At 41.6% G+C, this 22,362-nt stretch overlaps 1 protein-coding gene and 1 non-coding gene across 4 annotated transcripts in view; both read right to left on the bottom strand.

Annotated features, from left to right (window-relative positions):
- Rnf144b (ring finger protein 144B) overlaps positions 1-22,362 on the bottom strand; it is a 159,645-nt gene that overhangs the window by 56,458 nt on the left and 80,825 nt on the right. For all 3 annotated transcript variants that reach the window (XM_026402176.2, XM_026402175.2, XM_026402174.2), the window contains exon 2: positions 17,728-17,928. In XM_026402176.2, the coding sequence (XP_026257961.2) occupies positions 17,728-17,892 (165 nt within the window). In that variant the 5' untranslated portion in view covers positions 17,893-17,928. The remainder of the gene's footprint in view (positions 1-17,727; positions 17,929-22,362) is intronic.
- On the bottom strand, positions 19,581-19,660 carry Trnaa-agc (transfer RNA alanine (anticodon AGC)). The gene has a single exon. It is a non-coding gene; the product is annotated as a tRNA-Ala (tRNA).

The following is a 22,362-nucleotide window of genomic DNA, read 5'->3' as shown; positions in this document are numbered from 1 at the left end:
GCTTAAAGCTGAAAGAGAAGTTCTCTGCCCTGCTTTGCGGTCCACCTTGGGAGGACAAAGTCTCCTCCACCTCTGAAGTAAGCAGAGAGCAGCCCTCACCAGACACCCATCCTGCTGGCACCTTGATCTTGGGACTTCTCAGAACCTAGATCTGCAAGAATGGATTTCAGTCCTTTTATCAATTTCCCAGCCTCGAGTATTTTGAAATAGCAACATGAATGGAATAAGACAGAATCTAAGAGATGGTGGGTATATAGGTATTCATGGTAAAATTCTTTTGCCTTTTTCATATATTTGAAAAGTTTCACAACCAACTGTTATGCCATTTTTTGAAACTAAAAAGAAAAAGAAAACGTTTGCACCACTCATCAAATCTCAAATTTTAATGTTCCTTATAGCATAAGTTGTATTCTAAATAAAATTATATTTTAGATAAAAGTCCAATATCTATTTCAATATGTAAACCAGAATTTGAATAAACTACAGTGAACTATCGTCTTACAGTGATACAGTAATCAAAATTAATGGCAGTAATAATCATTAACAACTCTAAATTTTTGAAGTATTATACTGTATAAAAGAACCATGCTAAATCATCATTAAAGATCTCTTTTTCTTATAGGATAGAACCTAAAAATTCAGCTTGCAAAATAGGTCATATCTATGGCCCAGAAGTAATGCTGTTATTAGACAACATTGTCTCTCTACCTGGAATGATAGTTAGGATAGTTTGGAAACTAAGGACATCAGTTTAGGATACACCTGAGCCTTAGGCAAACTTCCTCCTTGGCTATGGTACAAAACAGAATCTACCAGATATAAGAAATGTGAACTCTGGAAAAGAGAAAAAGGCTGAACAATGACTGGACAGGTTATTAGGAAGCTTACTGTATTCAAAGTTCATTTTAAATAATTTTACTAAATTATTCCACAGCAAAATCCCAATGTCTAATTATAATTAGACTGCATCAAAACTACAACTAAACTGAAAGTGATTTCTGTGCATGTATTCGTATATCAAGATGAAACCAACTACTATGTATAGCCATAAAGCTCTTATCAAAAAAAAAAGTGCAACTATTCCTTACCTTATAATATCTATCCAAGAGTTTCTTCTGAAAAACCCTAAGTTTTTTTTTTTAACATTTTCTTGAAAGCAAGTTTCTAGAAATCAAAGGACTTTACATTTGGTGTTATTCTTTTTTTTATTATTTTAATTACCATAATTTGTAGCTGTCTTTTAGTAAATCGATCTGCCTACAGATCTGAGGTTAGTTTTGACTTTGCTAAAACCTAACCTGGTTGCTAATCTAGAACTGCCACTTTCAAAATGTTTTGAGTGAGCACCATATTCTAGCATGTGAGGTCATCAAGGCAGAGGTCATAGGTCAAAGTCACCTGGCCAGGTATTGCAGAAGACCCATCAGAGCTCACGGAAGAGATGAACTAGGTACTCCACAGCACACGGCAATGGGCGGCTGATGGGAGCTTTACCAACAAAGTGCTCTGCAAATGCCCAGTGTCAGTGTACCCCCTGGAGGACCATCTGAGACACAGATTGCCAGGCCCCCTCCCCAGAGCTTCCGCTGCAGGGGGTCTAAGGTGGAGCTTAAGAACTTACCTAACTAACAGGTCACAGGTGGGTGCTGCTGGTGTGAGCTCTATGCTCTGAGAGCCAGTGACCTGGATCTACCATATTGACTACAGGAGAGGCAGGAGAAGGGAGAGATGAGGGGAACAAGAACGTCTGCCAACCTCCTGTGAGGCTATGGTGGGACTACAGTCTAGATCGCCTGGAGCGCTCCCCAAGGCCCTGTGTTAAAGGCTTGTCCCCCGGCTTGGCACTACTGGGAGGTGGAGGGACATTCAGGACCTGGGGCCCAGTGGGAGGCCTTCAGATCATGAGGTCATGCCCTTGAAGGGGATTGTGGGACTCCAGTCTCTTCCTCCTTCTCTCTCTTTTTGCTTCCTTGGCCACGAGGTGAGTGGATTTGCTCTTCCGAGTGCTTCTGCCACTACCCAACTGCCTCAGCACAGACCAATGAGACCCACCAATCATCTGGAAACTTCTAGAACTGACACCAAAATAAGCCTTTTCTTGTCTAAGCTGATTATCTCAGGTATTTGTGACAGTGGAAAGGAAGTGATATAGAGCACATCAGGAAAAAAAAATCTCACTTAACCTTTATAGTAACCGGTGCTATCCCCACGTCTCATAAAGCAGTTGAGTGGGCGACTTATCCTCACTTCACAAGACTAATAAATACAGGAGTTAAGACTTAAACCAAGGTCTAATTGAGACTGAGCCCTTGCTTTTTCTTCCCACAACATTATTAGTACTAAAAATAAAAATGAGAAAATAGTGGAACCTTTACAACTTTAAAGCACGATTATCTCTCTAAAGTTATCGATATCATAAAGCATAAGATAATCAAAGACCAGTCACCATTTCATATTAAAACAACCTACAGCCAACACTGTGACTGCCTAGGAAAAGAGATGTTACAGCTGTATTTTTTTTTTTTCCAATTGCAGAAATAGTCTCTATGCTTTGGAGTTACCCATGCATCAGTCACCTCAGCAGACAGGAATCATTGGAAACGAGCACAAGATTGAGGTCCTCTTGGGAACACAGTAACACCGTCACACCAGGTGTGTGTGTGCGGTGGGAGACACCAGTCTGGAGCTGCACCTTGACTCCAAATTCAACACCTGAAAATACACTCAGTGCCCTGGGAGCGTCTGATGTGTAAGCCAGACCTCTCCATCTCTCAGACTCAGTGTCCCCAAATAATGGGCCCAAAGTCACATAGGTGAGAGTTCGTAGCACACTGTACAATCGCTTTCCTCGGCACCCGTGGCCACCATTGCATTGAAACTGTGTACTCTCTGTCCTGGGGAAAGCCCCTTGGATTATATATATATTTTTATCAGTTACTCCTTATATCAACTTGTACTAAGCTTTCATGAATATTAAAATCACTAACCATCTGTCAGTTTTGCATTGTAGAGGGCATTCTGAAACTTCAGAAACTTCAGGTATGATCCTTAAAATCTAAAGTGAGGTGGCACATGCCTATAATCCCAGCGGCTCAGGAGGCTGAGGCAGGAGGGTTGAGAGTTCAAAGCCAGCCTCAGCAACTTATGGAGGCACATAGCAACTCAGCAGGACCCTGTCTCTAAACAAACTATTTAAAAAGAGCTGGGGATGTGGCTCAGTGATTAAATGTTCCTGATTTCCATTCCCGGTACCAAAAAAAAAAAAAAACTAATGTGGGCCTTCATCCACTGTTCATGCTAACAAGTAAAACCTAGGGAGCACATCCCCAGTGCCAGTCAGTACAGTTAGGTCTTTACACAGTGGTTCTTACTTCATCCAGACACTGTGAAAAGGAATTAAGAGCCCGGATCTTAGGCAAGGTACTTAACACTGCACTGATTTCCTTATCTCTAAACTGAAGGGTAAAAGCAAATGAAAAATAAAAATAAGAATAGTGCCCTTGCATAGTACCTCTGACAGGACAGACATTCCAGTGCCCTTGCTTTCCGTCTTCCTTGATTTCATTTTTACAGGTGAATAAAGTGAAGTTCAAACAGACTGAGTAAACACCCGAGGTTCACGTGGTAAATAACACATACGCTTTTCAGAAGAGTCAAGCCAAAACCAACTACTACCCACTGGGTCTGGGAAGTGAGTCCAAACCACGAGGCCCTCCTCAGTTAGCACAAAGCTACCTATTTCTCTGTCTCACCTAACTCCAACAGGTAAGTCCCCTTTCTGAGATCCACACACAGGTCTTCCACAACCAATCCATGATGAACTGAAATGTTCAGAAAATGGAAGTTTAGAATTTAGTTAGTTAACTCACAATCCTTTTCAGCTTTAACTTACCTAAATTTTTAAAATTTCCATTTCCACTTAGTAACATCTTGTCACTAAACACAAACACGTTTTGTGACAAAGCACCTCCTCTACCTCAGAACCACTATTATAAATATCAATTTTTCACTGATTCATGTCTTGTCCATATATATTTTTTCAAGATATAGCTCACTTTTTTAATAACTTGACCATATTGTAAAGACCAAAGTGTCAAATCAGCCCAAACTCTATTGGCCCTGAATAGACTGTACACATTTTTTAAAGATAGGTTCATGGGAGGAACTTATTTTCTTTCAACTAGCTTCCTCTTTAAAAGAGGAAGCACGGGTGAAAAAATGAGATGTGCTCTTTTCACATATAAGATTAGAGAAGGTGATAAGTTTGAAAATACCCAGCGAGTCAAAGGAAGGGGCTTTCCTATACTGTTGGAGGGACAGCTAAAGAGGTACAGAAGTAGGGAAGGTCATTCAGCCACACAGATTGATTTAAAATATTCACATCTTTCAAGGAGGCAAATCCACTTTTAAAACCTTATCCTAAGGAGAGAGATTTTCACATTTCTGTAAGTACATGAATTTTCATTTATGATAGTAAAAATTGAAACCAACCTTAAAATCCATGATTAGGAGGGACTTAGTTAAATACATTTGACACAGTCACATCAGAGGCCAGCACACAACATTTTAAGAGAAAAGTAGGTCTGCATATTTTTACACAGAAACATTCACCATACAATAAATGTAAGTTAACGCATCTCTAAAGATCTCGTTTCTCTGCTAAGTGACATGTACAAACACCTCTCCAGGGGTGGATTTATATGTTGGTTTCCATGCAGGGAAGGAGCCTGGAATGGGTACAGGTGAACGATTCATACACTCCACACTTTTTGAAACCCCGTTGTATATTTATAATTAAAAACCGTTTTCCAATGTAAAAAGAAGAGAGCAAGGAAAGGGGATAGAAGGAAGAGAAACAGGCACCTGAGGTTTCACTATATTGGTGACATGAAATTGGTCACCAGAAGCTTTGCCTTAGCTGAAGCCCTGGTCCAGGGCTGAAAGCAATTCTGTGCTGGGGGCAGGAGGCAGAGAACTCGGGCAGGCAGCCTCTCCTGTGGATCCTTCTGTTGGGAGCCCTTTTCACACCCGTAGGCCTCCTAGTTCCAAAAAGAAAGAGAGGAACTAAAATCCTTCATAAATCACTGCAAACTCTCTAGTCGAGACTAGCTAGCATAGCTGGCAGGTGATGGCTCAGGCAGGCTGCCTGCCTCAAAGGCTTCTAGAAAGTGGCAATTAGGCGGACGATCTGCGTGAGCTGGCTGAGTAGACTTCAAACCATGCTTGCACAAATCCAAAAAACTGGTACACTAGGGAGCAGTTGCTACTGCATATCAGTTTCATGACTGTGAAAATAGAGGTCATTTCTTAATACCCAATCTGGTCATCATGTGAACAAAATGAATTAAAGTAGTGCAAACAATGCCTTGCGCTGAATAAGTGTTCAACAAATGCTAGCTGCTATTACCGTGACCATAATGACGACTAGTGATGTCTAACTGCCTTCCTGGGGCTTTGCTCTCAGTGAAACTCGATTCTAAGTGGAAAGGTAGGATGGACCCAGGTCAAATAACTAGAACATAAGGCAATGAGGATGGATAGCAATGAAATCTGTTTAATTCCATTTTAAATGCTAAATAACTTCAGAGAAGGGATGGCCATCTTACCTGATCAGGAACCACACTTGACATTTTCATCAACAAATCCTCCACCACCTAGTGCCCTGCTTGTCAAAGTAAGTCTTTGTTGACTAACGGATGCAGGCGTGCCTTGGCCAGGCAATGAAAATCATTAGAATCCAGCTGGTGGAGTAAAAAGGAAGGGAAGAGGAGTGTTCCAGAAAGACACAGTGGCATGAGTCACCTCGATTAAGAGATGGCAGCCAGTGATCGGGACAGGCACTGTGCGACAGCTAAGGGAGGGACTGAGAGCCAGTATGAGGACACACAATGCAAATAGAAGCCCATACATCCTTGATGATGGCAGCAGGATCTGAATAGCAACCTTTTGAGAAATCTGACATTAGTAGAGTAGGCAGGAAAAAAGAGAAATCGGAGCTCCAGGCTCATGCCCACACATTCCCACGTGGCCAACCACGTACTGCAGGAACCTCTCTGAGCCGTGCTGGCTGAAGCTGGCCCTTCTTCCCTGGAGCACCCTCCCCACCCACGATCCCCAGCTCCACCCTCCAGCAACCTCCTGCTCACTTTTCGGTCTCAGCCCCTCAGGAAACCTTTGCCGGCCTCCTTGGTTTACTTGGGTTGAGCTCCACCAGGCGTCTGCTGCCGCCGCTGCCTTCTGCTCCAGTGGGCACAGTGCCTGGCACCGAAGCACCAGCGGATGGGCAGAATCTGGACTGGGACGGGAACAGGCTTGGAAGAAACTGGAAGTGGGGTCCAGCTTCAAAAGCACACATAGAAGGACTCTGGTGACCGAGTCGGGAGAAGTCCTCTCGTGTGCCCATGTGAGGCTGCTGTCTCTGGTGGTGTGCAGGTTTGGCCTGTCTACCCCAAGAGAACGTGCAGGCTGAAGATTGATGCTTGGGAGGAGGGTGCCTTAAAGAAGAGTCTCTATGGTGTTGTTTATGGATCACCAACCGCCAACTGTTTCATAACTTTGTGAAAAAGAAAGAAAATGTTGTCCCTTATTAGAACTCTATCCCCAACCCTATACGATATGCTTTTCTCAGACAACACAGAAAAGCCCGAAGCACATGTTCAGCCCCTGATCAAAGTCAAGAATGTTGTGCAGGTGATGCTTATTTCAAAAGAACTCTGTCAATGCGGCTGGGAGGCATACAGTACCGTTTGTTAATATACCCACTCCACGGGCCAGGGTACATTCAAAGGGCTCCTCCCCCCCGGGGGGGGGGAAGTACCTTCCTGTTTCTACAGAATTATACAAATACACTAACAAAGCAGGAACACACCACACTCTAGGATTTCCCCCACGCTTCGTTAATTTAGAGGTAATGGGAAGAAAAAACCATGTGACAATCATGAGATGCTCATTTAAATAGTTGAGAGAGAGAGAGAGAGAGAGAGAGAGAGAGAGAGAGAGAGAGACGCCTTCCTGGGCTTGAGAGAGAGGAACTCTGAGAAAAATAATAGCAAAGGGATTTATGGATTTGGGTCTTCAATTGTCACAGTCTGGATCTGACACATCCCCCAAAGGCTCATGTGTTGACAGCTTTATCATCAATACGATGTTCGGAGGTAGGGGTTTGGGGGTGACTGGATCCTGAGGGCTCTGACCTTATCACTGAATTCATCCACCTGAGGATTCACAACTGAATGCACTAGTGAGAGGTGGTGAGACTGTACAAGGTGGGACCTCGTTGGAGGGAGTGGGTCCTTGTGTTGTACTCTTGGGTACTTGTCCCCAGCTCCTTCTCATTTCTCCCTCCCTCTGCCCCACGTCTCTCTCAGCCACCACACACATGCACCCTGATGTTCTGGCCTCACCACAGGCCCAGAAACTACGGAGCTGACTGACCACAAACTGACGCCATGAGCCAAAAATAAATCTTCCCTCCTTTAAGTTGATGTTTCTCAGGTATTTTGTCACAGCAACAAGAGGCTAACTAATACAGCTATATTCCCTAGAAATTGATTCTGAGGTGGAGGATTTCATGCTGAAGACTTACTGGGTGAACCTTCACCAAATGCTCATGAGTGAGAAAGGTAGGATTGGCAGAAGGTGATCTCAATATTTGCACTACCATTGTAGCCAGGACCTGAGTCAGGCCTATAAATCCAGCCAGGTGTCTTATGGGGAGAATAATCCTCCTCCAAAGTTGCTATTCATTAAACCAATGGGGGTCAAACATTTACATCTCTGCAATCAGTCATTGGTCTGCAGGCCAGTCCCTGGGAAATGGAGAAGGGGACACCACTTGAAGAGGGATTTGGGAGACTATGACAGTTTTGTTTCTATCGCAAATGGGATAGGATCTTGCTCACTTGATTATGGGATCCAATATAAAAGATGGGTGCACACTGAAACAGGAACTGGTAAGTTGAATCACGTACATCCCTCGGCAAACTGAAATCGTCCATAGGAGAATGATGTGGCTGGCTGCAGTAACTGAGGATTCTCAGATTTAAAAAAGTGAGAACTGTGAGGAAAACGTCTCCCGGGTTGTTTTAGCAATTTTCCAAATCCAGCTGTCATTTGAGGAAAGTCTGGAGAAATGATTTGCTCGGAGCTCTAGAGTAACAGACAGAATTAGAACCAGCGCCAGGGGTGACTCATGGTCAGGACGAACCCAGCCTCTCTCCCTACTTCCCACACCAGAACGGCGCGGAAGAGAGTTTTGACAAGTCATCGAACCCTTGCTCCTAACAAAAAGATAATGGTTCCCATAACACAAAGCCAGTGAGGGGAGTGAGAGCCCAAGGAGTAACAGGAAAGAAGACATCAACCAGAGCTTTTCTAGAGAGCAAAACCAGCACTGGAGGGGTTTAAATAGAAACAGGTTTCCACTGAATGTGGGAGGGAGTTCCAAATGAGTTAGCATCACCTAACAATCGAGTAGCCAGGGCGATGGTCTGTCCCTATCCTGGACGTTGTCCAGTAACACTAAAACTTTAGAGCTACACATGCTAGCTACAGTCCAGAGCTGTACTAAGTGCTTTATCCAGATTATCTACTGTGATATTCTCCATAATCTCATGAGATGATTTATTGTAATGCCCATAGTATATAAAAGAAAATGAAGATTTGGACAGCCCAAAGACCCTACCAGCCACCACCTGGGGGGCCAAGGCATCAGCATTTCTACCTTAGATTACTTATCTAAGTGCTTTCCCACTAGTCATCTTATTTTTGTCCTGGCACCTGGAATTTATTCTCCACACAGCAGCAACAGTGATTGTGATGGTAATGTTGTGCGTCCACCTGACGAAGACACAGGACTCCCAGATATTTAGTTAAACTTTATTTTCTGGAAGTTTTAGAATGAAATTGGCATTTGAATCAGCAGATTTGGTAAAGCAGATTGCCCTCCCTAATGTGGATGGGCTTCAACCAATCACTGAGGGCCTGAGCAGAACAAAAACATGGAAGAAGGCAGGGTTCACCCTCTGCCTGACTACTGAAGCTGGGAGGCAATGTCTTCTCCTGGCCTCACACTGGGGTGCATAAGATCATCTCTCCTGGTGGGACTTGGATTGGAACTTAAACCACCAATTCTCCTGAGCCTCTGGCTTGCAGATTGCAAATGGTGGGAGTAAGCCTCCCTACCTGCAGGGACCCATTCCTTATAATAAATCTAAACATATGTGTGTAGTCTCCTATTGGTTCTTTCCATTTGGAAAACTCCTACTAATACGCTGATCCATTGACAACACTGCCAGATCATGTCATTCTGTGAGTCAGAAGTCTCCAGAGACTTCTGTTCTCAAATCAGACTGAAGCCAAAATCTTGTCCACAGCCTGCAAAGTCCTATAGGTTCTACGGTGCAGACCAGCCAAACAGCACCGCCCTCACTCCACCTCCCACTGACCACACGCATGTGCATGCACACCCCTCCAGGCACACTGTCTCTACTGTATCAGAACACAACTCCACACTGCTTCCCTCTGCCTAAAATCCTTTCCCCCAGGTACTTACATGGTTGATCCTCATTTCCTTCAGGTCTCTGCTCAAATAATGCCTTATCAATGAGACGTCCTGACTGTCTAACATCAAGCAGAAAGCCCAGCCCCAAAGCACTCACTGCCTCCCCCTCCTGCTTCACGTTCTGTGAACACAGATCACCATCTGACTTCTGTATTAACTTATTAGTATCTGCATCATGCATTAAAAGTCACACCATTTTTAAAAATCTGGCCTTGATTGAATTGTGCACCATTATATTCCAACCATCAGAATGGTACATGACACAGTAAAGATTAGTTGAATGAATGAAGACCAGGCAACTGAACTTGAGGCCCATTCTTTTAAATTCCAAATTATGGGTAACTAGCATCTAGTAAAAAGGACTTCCTTGATTGGGGTTGTGGTTAGGAACAAGAAGATCTAAGGTTCCTTCCAATTCTGGGACTGTGATGCTATGGTGAGGTCATTAGGACCTTGATAGTGCAGTTTCCTCTTGCTGCTCTTGAATAAGCAAGGGGTGCGCTTAGGCGTGGATGAGATCACAGGTTCAGGAAGCCACTCCTCCTTGAGTCACCTAACCCATTTCTCATGCTGCTACTGTTTGCTCTTATTCCTCAGATGACATCTGGTCCTGTAGCAGTTCCGTTGTCAATGGGAAAGCACAAAATCGAAATTGTCATTTCAAGCTGGTGACTTATCTGATAAATACAAAAGTTATTATGTGTGTGTGTGTGTGTGTGTGTGTGTGTGTGTGTGTGTGTATATAAACTTTTTTCTTTCAGTACTGGGGATTGAACCCACTTAACCACTGAGTCCTTTTTGTTTTGAGACAGGGTGTTGCTAACTTGCTTAGGGCCTGGCTAAATTGCTGAGGCTGGCTTTGAACTTTGATCCTCCTGCCTCCCTCTCCCAAATTGCTGGGATTACAAGTGTGTGCCACCATTCCTGGCTCATTAAAACTTTTAACAGATATAAACAAGAGTGAGTGTATTGAAGTCATTTTACAAAGATAAATTGACTGATTTATTATTGACCACTCAAAAGTTAGGGAAAACATAAATCTAACCTTGAAAGCTAATATACTGTAAGCCAAAGACATACAGAATAGATGCTTTGAACAGGCAGAGTTTACTTTTTCTTTCTTTCTTTCTTTTTTAGTTTGTTCTAATTAGTTAAACATGACAGTAGAAATGCACGGCATGGCAATCTGAGAGCTGGAGGATTTCAAAGCTTCAGACTGGCAGGTCACATGGTCAGAAAACAGCCTGGAATAAGATGCCTCACTGTTTCTAGCAGTTCCAGAGAGTTCTCAATAAGAGACTCCTAATATTATTCCTGACTAACTTATCAAGCCAATAAATGATTAAATTCTTCTTGGGAGTAAGTTCCTTAAACAAACAGCAGCTTGAGACACTTTCCCATTTGAATGCTTTACATTCGTCAGAAATGTCCCTGTTGATTCACTTTTAAAGTGGTATTTGTTTTATTTTGTTCTTCCCCACCAACATTTTGGAATTTCAGTTTAAAACTCCAGATGTAAGCCACACTTTGGACAAACCCAGAAGAGAAATATTCCTTTTTCTTTCTCTCCCCACCCCCTCATCTCCTAATTGCTAGTCTGTGGGTGTCTCGGAATAGTTGTGAGGTTGAAATCACCTACATATAACCACCATTTTATAAAAGGCTAAAGAGGAAGCTAGTCACATCTTTATAGGCTTTCCTTTCTCTAAACCATTGTGAAAAAGCAGCTGTTATACAATGGAACTTAGCAAGGAAAAGACAAACAACAATGTCAACTTACTCCTCGGGTTTGGCACGTAGTTTGGCTAGAAGATTCCCTGGAATTCTCATCTGATGCTCCCTATCATCCCCCAAGATAGGCACTTTCAACCCCTCCCTCCCCCATCTCACTGGTGAGGGCGCTAAGAATTAAAAAAGCCAAAGAATTAAAGAACCCAAATCAAGCACCGCTGTTTAAATGGCAAAGCCTGAACTTGAGTTTGGGCTTCTTTCTATCTGCACTCTTAACCACTGCACTATACTGCAAGGAGGAAAGGAAGGGACGAGGAATAGAGCATTCCTTTCTCCTGCCGCAGAGGTGAGAGAGAACCCAGAAAAGAAGCACAGCAGGCTCTTTGCTTCCTTTCCAAGTTACCAACCCAAGTCATACGTGCTGGTCCACACACGTACACACACGCACACGTGGTCCAAAGCTTCCCAACTGTAGATGTCTCAGGCCATCTGTGGGCTTTTCTTAAAGGTCACCCAACAAGCCCCTAGGGAAAGTAGGGCTTGGTCTAAAAAGTTTTATATTTCCTCTCACTTTTTAAACATTGGAAAATCCATTCGACCGAGAGAAATGAATAGTAAAAGGAGCTCTAACTGCCCAGAGCCAATAAAATGTAATGGAAAAAGGCAAGAATATGGCTGGACTTTATTTTCTTTTTGCTCAGCACATCCTGTCTGTAATCTGAAAGGTAAATAGGCCATGCCCAACATACCAGCTCTTTTCAGGTGAAATTATCTGGGTTATAAAAACAAGTAACAACTGTGTTTTCATTATTCCTTAATTCATGGCTGACAGAAATAGCATCCAAAATAAATCAGAGACAAATCTTGCCCATGAGAGATGAAACCCATGGATTTTCACTACTTTGATAGCTGACTTTTATGAACATTTTTTTTCTTTCACTTGAATTAAAATTGTGTAATATTACCTGAAAGAGTGAGTTGCAAAAGTCAGAAAGTGAATTTTCATATTTGGATTATTTAAAACAAGAGGTGATAAAAACAGAAACAGATGCTCTTTCCATATCATTAGTGGACTAACATCCCTGTGGACCTAACTTTCAGAACAGGACAACCAATCATGCAGCACCTCTCTCTCCAACCCCAAAACATCAACTTCTTGGGCTCTTTAATGCTCCAAATAACTTCCATCACGCCAGTGAGAGTTATGCCTATTTTGTCGTATATATTAAATTTCTCTTACGTTATCCTTTCTTCTGTGTATTAAAGCTGAGAAGACAGTCTAACAGAAGCTATCTTCACACACAGAATATCCTTTAACAAGAAACTAGATACATCAATAGTTTGTTTGAACCAATTTCCATCACATTTCTTTCTCTGGATGCCCTGTAAATCAAGAATTGCCTATGAGACACATTATTATTGGTTCCTTTTAGTTACACATAACATTAGGGTTCATCTTGACACAATTATAAAAGCATGGAATATAATTTTCTCTAATTCAGTCTCCAGCACTCCCCTCTCCCCCTTCTTCTACCCTTCCCTTTACTCTAATGATCTTTCTACTATTTATTTATAGTTTTTTTCATTATTAGTGTCTTCTGGATGTGCATGATGGTGAGATTCACTGAGATAAATTCACATATGTACATGGGAAAGTTAGGTCAGATTAATTCCACTGTTCTTCCCCATACAGCCCCTTCTCGCCTCCCAATCCCCTTCTCTACTCTACTTGATCTTTTTTCTATTTTGATGAAATCCCTCCACCTTTTTTCTTTTCTTTCTTCTTCCCCACCCCCTTATTTTGGACTAACTTCCACATATCAGAGAAACAACTGACCTTTGACTTTCTTTCTTTCTTTTTTTTTATAATTTAGTTGAATATTTTCTAATGGCATTAAAGTTTTATATATACTAGTCTCCAGTTCCATTCATTTATTAGGAATTTCATTCTTCTTTATGACTAATATTAATTAATATTTTCTTTATCCATTCACCTGTTGAGAGGTACCCAGGTTGTTTCCAGAGCTTGGCTATTGTGAATTTTGCTACTGTGAACATCAATATGGCTGCATCACTGTAGTATGTTGATTTTAGATCTTTTGGATGTATACCAAGGAATGGGATAGCTGGGTGACGTGGTGGTTCCATTCCTAGGTTTTTTGTCTTTTGCTTTTGGGACTGGGGATTGAAACGGGGGTGTTTAACCATTTAGCCACATCCCAAGCCCTATTTATTTATTTATTTATATTTTGAGACAGGGTCTCATTAAGTTGCTTAATCAAGAATTACCTATGAGACACATTATTATTGTGGACCTCATTAAGTTACTGAGGCTGGCTTTGAATCTGTGACCCTCCTGTCTCAGCCTCCCAAGTTGCTGGGACCATTCCTAGTTTTCTAAGGAATCTCCATACTGCTTTCCAGAATGGATACTCGAATTTGTAGTCCCACCAACAATATATGAGCATATCTTTCCCCTACATTCTCTGAAACACTTATCATTTGTATTCTTTATAATTGCCATCCTGACTAGAGTGAGATGAAGTCTCAAGGTAGTTTTGATTTGCATTTCCCTAATTGCTAGAGATGTTGAACATTTTTTCCATATATTTGTGGGCCTTTTGTATTTCTTCTTTTGAAAAGTGTCTATTTAGTTCTTTTGCCCATTTATTGATTGGATTATTCGATGGGGGGTGTGTGTGTGTGTGTGCGCGCGCACACACACACGCATGCACAGCTTTTTGAGTTCTTTACCTATCCTGCATATTAATGCCCTATCTGAGGAACAGGTGGCAAAGATCTTCTCCCATTCTCTAGGCTCTCTCTGCACATTCTTAACTGTTGCCTTTGCTGTGCAGAAGATTTTAATCTGATGCTGTCCCACTTACTAACTTTTGGTTTTACTTCTTGCCCTTTAGGAGTCTTGTTAAGGAAGCCGGTTCCTGTGCTAACATGCTGGAGTGCTGGCCTTACATTTTCTTCCAGCAATTGCAGAGTTTCCAGGACGATTCTTAGGCCTGTGATCTACTTTGGGCTGACTTTCATGACAGTGAGAAATGTGGGTCAAGTTTCATTCTCCTATATGGAGATCCGGGTTTTCCAGCAGCATCATTTCTCCAACATGTGCTTCAGGCACCTGTGTCTAGTATCAGGTAATTGTACTTCTGTGGGTTTATCTCTGTGTCTTCTCGTCCATTGGCCTCCCTGTCTTTTTTGGCACCAGTATTATGTTGTTTTTGTTACTAAAGCCCCGTAGTATAATTTGAGGTCCTGTATTATTGAGGCCACCAGCAGCAGTCTTTTTGTTCAGAACTGCTTTGGCTATTCTGGCTCTTTTATTTTTCCAAATGAATTTTAGAACGGCCTTTTCTAGTTCTGTGAAGAATGTCATTGGTATTTTCCTTGGGATAGCATTGATTCTACGTAATGCCTTTGGTAGTGTGGCCATTTTGACCATATTAATTCTGCCTATCCAAAAACATGGGAGGTCTTTTCATCTTCTAACACCTTCTTCGATTTCTTTATTCTTCAGTATTCTATAGTCTTCATTGTAGAGGGCCTTCACCTCTTTCATTAGATTAATTCCCATGTGTATGTGTGTGTGTGTGTGTGTGTGTGTGCACGTGTGTGTGTGTGTGTGTGTGTGTGTGTGTTTAAGGTTATTGTGAATGGGATAGTTTTCCTAATTTCTTTTTCAGCAGGCTCATTGTTGGAGTATAAGAAAGTGATGTATGTTGATCTTACATCCTGTTACTTTTCTAAATTTGTTTATGGCACTAGAAGTTACATGACATAATTTAAAGCCATGTTCTTCAAAGCACCGGTTGCGGACAAGTCAGTAGGTGGCAAGGTGCAACAGAAGCCCTTCATCAGAAGTTAAATGGGGGTGGCACTCCAGTGGCACAATTGATTCTCACAAGGTACTTATAAGAAGTGACACAGGGTCCCCCTGCTTTCCTTTCACCCTAAGTTCTCACAGAGCCTCCAAAGTACAACTTTGCATTACTTTCCTCCAAGAAAAAACATAGCAGTTTCCAAACTAATCCAACTGTGGAATGTTTTATTAAAGAATCATCTTGGCCTCACAGAGCTGCCAGTCCATGGAACACACTGGCATGGAGAGAAGCCAGTTCTCCCTAAAGATAGGAAATGAGTGGGCGAACATGGACTAGTCAAGACAGCGCCACATCCACTCATTCTGCACTCCCAGAATGCAATGCCCCCCACAGCTGGAGCACCTCTATTTTACAACTGAGAAACAGGGAGATTGGTCATGGGCCCATTCACACAGATGAGTTAAGACAGAGCTAGCACTGGAGCACAGTGACCTTAGAAGCAAAAAGAATTTAAGCTCCCAGCAAAATGGCCAGAGGTTCCTCTTAGGAAGAACAGCCAAAAATAGAACATTTAAAAACTTCATTAAATCCATGAAAACATAGTGGTACACCACCAAATTTAGCAGGTAGACCATTACATTTGGCTATTCCTCAGGGGAAAGGGAGGGCGAGGGGAATTCTTAGCAAAACCAGTAAAGCTGTATTTAAAATATGGTACACACAAGAAGTCTTTCCCAGTCAAACACTGGGAGATGTCATCATCCGATTAAAGTGGAAATTGGGAGAATGTAGCATATGAAAAAATGTTACAAATTTCTTTTCATCCTTGAAAACAAAAGATATGTGATATCTTTAATTTGAATGAAAATTTAAGTGTGGAGCTATTAGACACATTTTAAAATATTTTTGTGAAAAAACAAGAAGTAAATCTATAACTAAAACAAAGTGTTAACATAGTATTTCAGACAAGTCTGATTCTAATCACAAATGTCCAGACACTAATGTGATCACACACACACAACTTCCTATTTTAGTAGATCACTGGGTTAATAGGAGACCAGGGAAGATTGATGCCTACAGATATAAAAGTTCCTAAAGAGGGAGGGCACTGAAAATATTAAGCCATTTGATTTCTGCTTTTGGGCACTCCCTAACACTGAGGAGGGATGAATCTCAATGACAGAATAATCTAATTGTACTGACTCCTACTCCCAAATTGCTGAAGGAGAAATGAGAAGTAGTTGTGCTGCTTTTAATTAGGAACTAAAATCTATTGAAACAATAATATGTCAGCAATGGTTATTTACAAATAAGAAGTATAAGCTTTGCCTGGTATTCTTCACCCAATGCTGACGCACAAACTTAAATTCTGCCCTGAAACCTCACAGCAAAAACTCAATTCCATATCCTGCTTGCAAACACCAGTTACCCTCTGAGAAAATTTCCATCATGAATTCTCACCAAATGTTGCTTCTGACTCATTGTTTCAAGGATTAGCAAGGGTCAGAAACATGTGCGAGAAAGAGAAATAATAGTTTCTGAAGGACAGTAGTCCGAAACAAAGCAAGACCAAAGGAAACGGAAGTTGCTCTAGATACTTGGTCATTTCCTCACTTCCTACAAAGCAACACACACAGGCAAGATGAGGAAGGAGAAGCAATGTCAATACAAGTTTCGGTGAAGCCTGCTCCTGACCACCCGACTGGAAACCACCATATGCCCTCAGACCACACACGCTTGCCAGACTCTACATTTTCCCGAAATCTTTTTTCCTCAATACTAGATAACTTACCTACTTATTATGATATTTGTTCGTAGTATAACTTTCTTTGATAGACTATAAGCTCCTAAGAACAAAAATCCATTCCAGGTTTTGTTTCTCTAATAAAATCCTGGCCCCTGAAAAATAGTTCCTGGGACACAGTTACTTTTCAACAGAATTGTGCTGAATGAACAAACAGTGTAACAATATTCTCTGCCATCTTTGTATTCTGCAGGAACTCAGCAGTCTGTCTCCTATCTTTATACCTTAACCAACTGACCTTCAAGGAAACTTGTAATAAGGATCACAGGCATTAATACCTGGTGTCACCTAAAAGAGAGAAGCTCACCCCAGGAAGATTTCTGGGGTTCTCTCCTGTGGAACAAGAAGATTCAGAATACCATAGAAAGAAAGGAAAGATGACAAAGTAAAATAATAGTATATCATGTCTTTGTAGGAGGTGAGCAAGGCTATGAAAGAAAATTTGGTAAATTGCTACCTGATTTTCTATCATTCAAAACCTAGTGAGCTTCTTAGAGATATTAAGTGTTTTCTATTTTGTTCCTTAACTAGTATCTTAAGAACACACTGTACTTATTCAATCAATAATTAAATTTCATATATACATCATATTTACTAAAAAAAAAAACCATTAAACATTGGATTTACCATGTGAGCTCCTATTTGGAAAGCGAAGCAAATGTGACGTTGTTTTCCAAAGCAAGATCAGATTGGAGCAAGCTTTGGCTTCTCAAAGAGCCACAGAAATGTATCCTACTCTCACAATTTTTCCCTTTGTCCTTTTTCTCATAATGAAAGCATCAAGGAAAGCTTACAGCTGTGCAAAAGATGCACTGGCACTCCTGGAGTGTGGTCGTCTTGTCCAGAGGCTGTTCGCACAAGCAGAGCTTGCAAGTGACGAGGGGGGCCGGAGCGAGGTCTCCAGGTGTGGGGTTTTCGGCAGTCATGGTGAGGTAGTGGAGCCTACCAACTGAGCCCATCAGCCTGTCTTCAGCCTTCTTCTGTCTCCTCAATCCCTGCAGAGAGGTCCAAAGCAGAAAACATTATATCCATTGATACCGCTATTGTTTCACCAACACATGTGGGGACCAGCTGAGCACATGCTCATCCTCCATGATCTCTAAGGGTACAGCTAATACATTTCTGAGAAGCCTGGGCTGGAGAGCTTGCTATCTTGGCAAGGTATTTATTCCTGGAGTCCTGAAATTTAAGCTGACCTCACCTCACTGTCCCAACGCACAGCATGCCAGCTTTGGGAATTAAAAAGGCCACTGTGGCAGGGGCCTGGGGCGATGGTGGGCAAGGGCACCAAGTTTGAGCTGGAAAGCATGAATAAGTTTTGGAGATCTACTGTACAGTCTGGGGATTATAGTTAACAATAATGTATCATATACTTTAAAATTGCTGAGTAGAATTAAATGTTCTTATATGTGAGGCAATGATATGCTAATTACCTTTTTTTTAAATTTGTTTTTATGTAGTGCTGAGGATCGAACCCAGTGCCTCTCACATGCTAGGCAAGGGCACAACCACTGAGCTACAACCCCAGCCCAACACAATGCTAATGATCTTGATTCACTCATTTCACATGTATACACGGTATATCAGAATACCACACTGTCCACTACAAAGGGACCCCATTTATATTTGTCACATAGAGCCTAATAAAGCTGGAGGGGAGGGAGGGAAGTGCCACCATTAGTAAACATGCCATTTAGGAGTTGCATCACTGCAACCAGTTCAACAGGTTCACAAAAACACTCAAAATAGGTGTTGCTCAAAAAAGTTAAAGAATTACCATAATATCCAGCAAGTTTACTTCTTGGTCTATACCCAAAAGGACAGAAAGCCAGGTCTCAAAGAGATATTTGTACATCTATTCTATTATTCACAACAGCCAAAAGGGTAAACCAACTCCAGTGTCCATCAATGGATAAGTGAACAAAATATGGTATTTACATACAAAGAAATATTATTCTACCTTAAAAAGAGATGGATTTCTAACATGCTATTATATGGGTGAACCTTGAAGATATTACGCTAAGTGAAATAAGCCAAACAGAAAATGGTAAATGCTTTCATTGCACTTAAAAGCAGTACCTAAAGTTGTCAAAGTCATAGCGATAAAAAAAAAAGTAACTGGAGTTACCAGGTGGTGAGAGGGGGAAATGAAGAATTATTGTTTAATGGGTGCAGAGTTTCTGCATGGGATGCTGAAAAGGTTCTAGAAGTGGATAGTGGTAATAGCTACACAACCCTTAAGGGATTTAGCACCACTGAATTTAGATTTAAAATGATTGAAATGTTAAGTTTTTATTATGATAAAGATGTTATAAACATTTGTACACCAAAAAAAAGTTTTACAGATAATTTCAAAATGTTTAGATATTTTCAAACTGTTCATTGTATGCCTTCACATATATTATTTCATTTAATCTCTTACAACCAGGATGATAATTTTATTCATTTTATAGATGAATTGAGACATTGAAAAGTTATCAGCCAAAGTTCTCAGAGCTTATACATGGCAGAGCAACTGTGCCAATCAAGGCTGTCTGAAATACAAACACGTTTCTTGTCACATATGTAAGATATTACTCCTTAGTTCGTGAGTTACATGCCCAGAGGTTGTGAAATCAAAGTTACAAAACATGTAAAAACAAATATGTGGAGGTGTCTTGGTACTGGGAATGGAACCCAGGGCCTTGCACATGCTAAGCACATGCTCTACCACTGAGCTACACCCCCACCCCTGAAAATATGTTTATGACACAAAAACCTTTTCTGTAGCAAAAACTCGTTTTGTTTTTGTTTTTTAAAAAAGGAATTCTAAGCATTTCAATAGGATGAAATGTGACCCATTCAATTGTGACCCAATGAGATACAGGAAAGAAGACACACATTTCATTTCTTTTGAGATATGAAAATCCAAAATGATTGTTCAAAAAAGAAACAATTTATTTTCCGGGGATAATAACATCAATTCCCTAATGTGATGGTTTTGAAACATTTTTCAATCAATGGAATTTTATAAAAACAAAAATCTTCACCAAGCTACCACTGTATAATAGAGATTAAGTAGTGCTGGTTCACAGTGGGAGACCCAGGGCCAGTCCCCTGGACCCTCTCACAGCCTCTGTGGTGCCATTATACAGACCTAAGACCACACCATGCACAGTCAGAAAAACGGCACTTTGGGTTTTTCACATTGGGCAAACTCAACAGTGAATGTTTTAAAAAAATGAATGACACATAGCCGGCATGTCATTTTTAAAAAAAGAATACTGAACAAAAAATCATTTCACCATTGATTCAAGCTCTTCACACAGTAAACAGGAGAATCCAAAGTCCTCCCAGTGAATTTCCCCACAGCTGTGAACAGTTACGGAGTTTCCTCTTGTTTCCCATTTATGTCTTAAGATTCACCAGTCTCCTGTAACCCCAGCTATTTGGGAGGCTGGAGCAGGAGAATTTCCAAGTTCATTGCCAGCCTAAGCGACTTAGAGAGACCCTGTCTCAAAAGAAGAAGAAAAATATTATAAAGGAGACTGGCATGGTGGTGACCCCTATAATCCAGCGACCCAGGAGGCTGAGGCAGGATGATGGCAAGTTCAAGGTCAGCCTCAGCAATTTATTTGTTTTTTAAAAATATTTTTTTAGTTGTAGATGGACTCAATACCTTGATTTTATTTGTATGTGGTGCTGAAGATCAAACCCGGTACTGAGGATCGAACCTGAGGCAAGCGCTCTACCACTGAGCTACAACCCCTGCCCAGCCTCAGCAATTTAGCAAGGCCCTACCCAATTTAGAAAGATCCTGTCTCAAAATAAAAAAATAAAAAGGCCTGGGGTTGTGGCTGATTACGTGATTAAGCAACCCTGGTTTCAATTCCTGGCACCAAAAAAAAAAAAAATTTTTAAAAAGTTTTGAGGGTGTAGCTCAGTGGTGGAGCACCCCTGGGTTTATTTCCCAGAACTTGGGAAAAAAAAAAAAAAAAAGTCCACCAGTCTCACCCTCACAACCCAAACTGCCTCATAAATGACACAAAGCCCAGTGCGTGTGTCCACAGGAGCACTGAGGACACACGCAAAGCTTTACCTGCCCCTTTGCCCCTGTCACCAGCCGCACCTCGATGGAGCATGGGCAGCTCACTCCCATCCCTCTCCATGTTTTCAGAAAAGTCTTCCAGAGATGCCAACTCACTCCCTGGTCTACTGGCTTGCTCCACTTGTTCTTCCTCATACCCCACATTTTTATCTAAGAAAGTGATTTGAGTTACACACCTACCACTTGGATTTAAAAGGTAACAATTATAATCCTTTTTACAGGTGTTACAGATGTAACTGTGATTCTCATTGGGTGTTCAGAACCCCCTGGGTAAAGAATTTTGGCAGAGAATGTAGGGGCGTGTTGGAAAGAAGAGAAATCTGGCAGCTGCCTGTAGGTTTAAACTTTCTAAGATCGGTGGCAGTTTTCAGTGGCTTACATATCCCCAGCCATATAGCAGGACAGATTGGCCAGGCCACCTGAGAAAGGAAGCCACCCAAACCATCTGATCTCACGCTAAACTACCAGGAAAAGAGAACCGGCAACTCTACCTGCTCCAAGGGGGTCTTGCTCTAGATAAAGTGTTCATCATGAGAAGCAAGTGCCATCAGATAGGAAAAGAGCAGGAAAGTCACTTTCCCCCTCACGTGTTTTCATTAGAATCATCAAAGAAAGGACGGCTTCAGAAGCCATGTAGGAAGCACAGGATGGATGAGGAATTTTCATCTCTGCGGCCAGCCTGAAAAAGCAATCTGTTCCCCAAAGGCAGAGGGTGAGGAGCCAGCGTCCAGGGTATTTTTAACTAGTGTAATTTATGCCCGTTTTACTACCCAGAATCAAAACATTATCCCTTGGCACAAAAAAAAAAAAAAAAAAAGATAATGTAACCGGAAAGGACAGTGTTTTATCAGAATGCTAATCTAGTTATTTAGAAATATTTACACCACTCTGCAAAACCCTGAAAACTTGGATTAAACTCACAAAGCACAAACAGACTAAGAGAAATAGAAAACCATTGGAATGAATCAACTAAACACTACTGATCGGGGCTGGGGATGTGGCTCAAGCGGTAGCGCGCTCGCCTGGCATGCGTGCGGCCCGGGTTCGATCCTCAGCACCACGTACCAACAAGGATGTTGTGTCCACCGAGAACTAAAATAAATAAATAAATAAATTCTCTCTCTCTCTCTCTCTCTCTCTCTCTCTCTCTCTCTCTCTCCCCCCCCCCTCTCTCTTAAAAAAAAAAAAAAAAAAAACACTACTGATGTAAGAGAATGTACGCAAAAGTCCACTGATCCACGCACAGGCCCTAATTCCAGACCATACTCTGAAAGTCTAAGGGTGACTTGAGAACAAGGAACAAGAAGGAATAGGAGACACCTGAATATTCTCAAATGTTTAT

Source organism: Urocitellus parryii, chromosome 8 (assembly GCF_045843805.1).
Source record: "Urocitellus parryii isolate mUroPar1 chromosome 8, mUroPar1.hap1, whole genome shotgun sequence".
NCBI lineage: Eukaryota > Metazoa > Chordata > Mammalia > Rodentia > Sciuridae > Urocitellus > Urocitellus parryii.
This window is presented reverse-complemented; position numbering and strand designations above follow the sequence as displayed.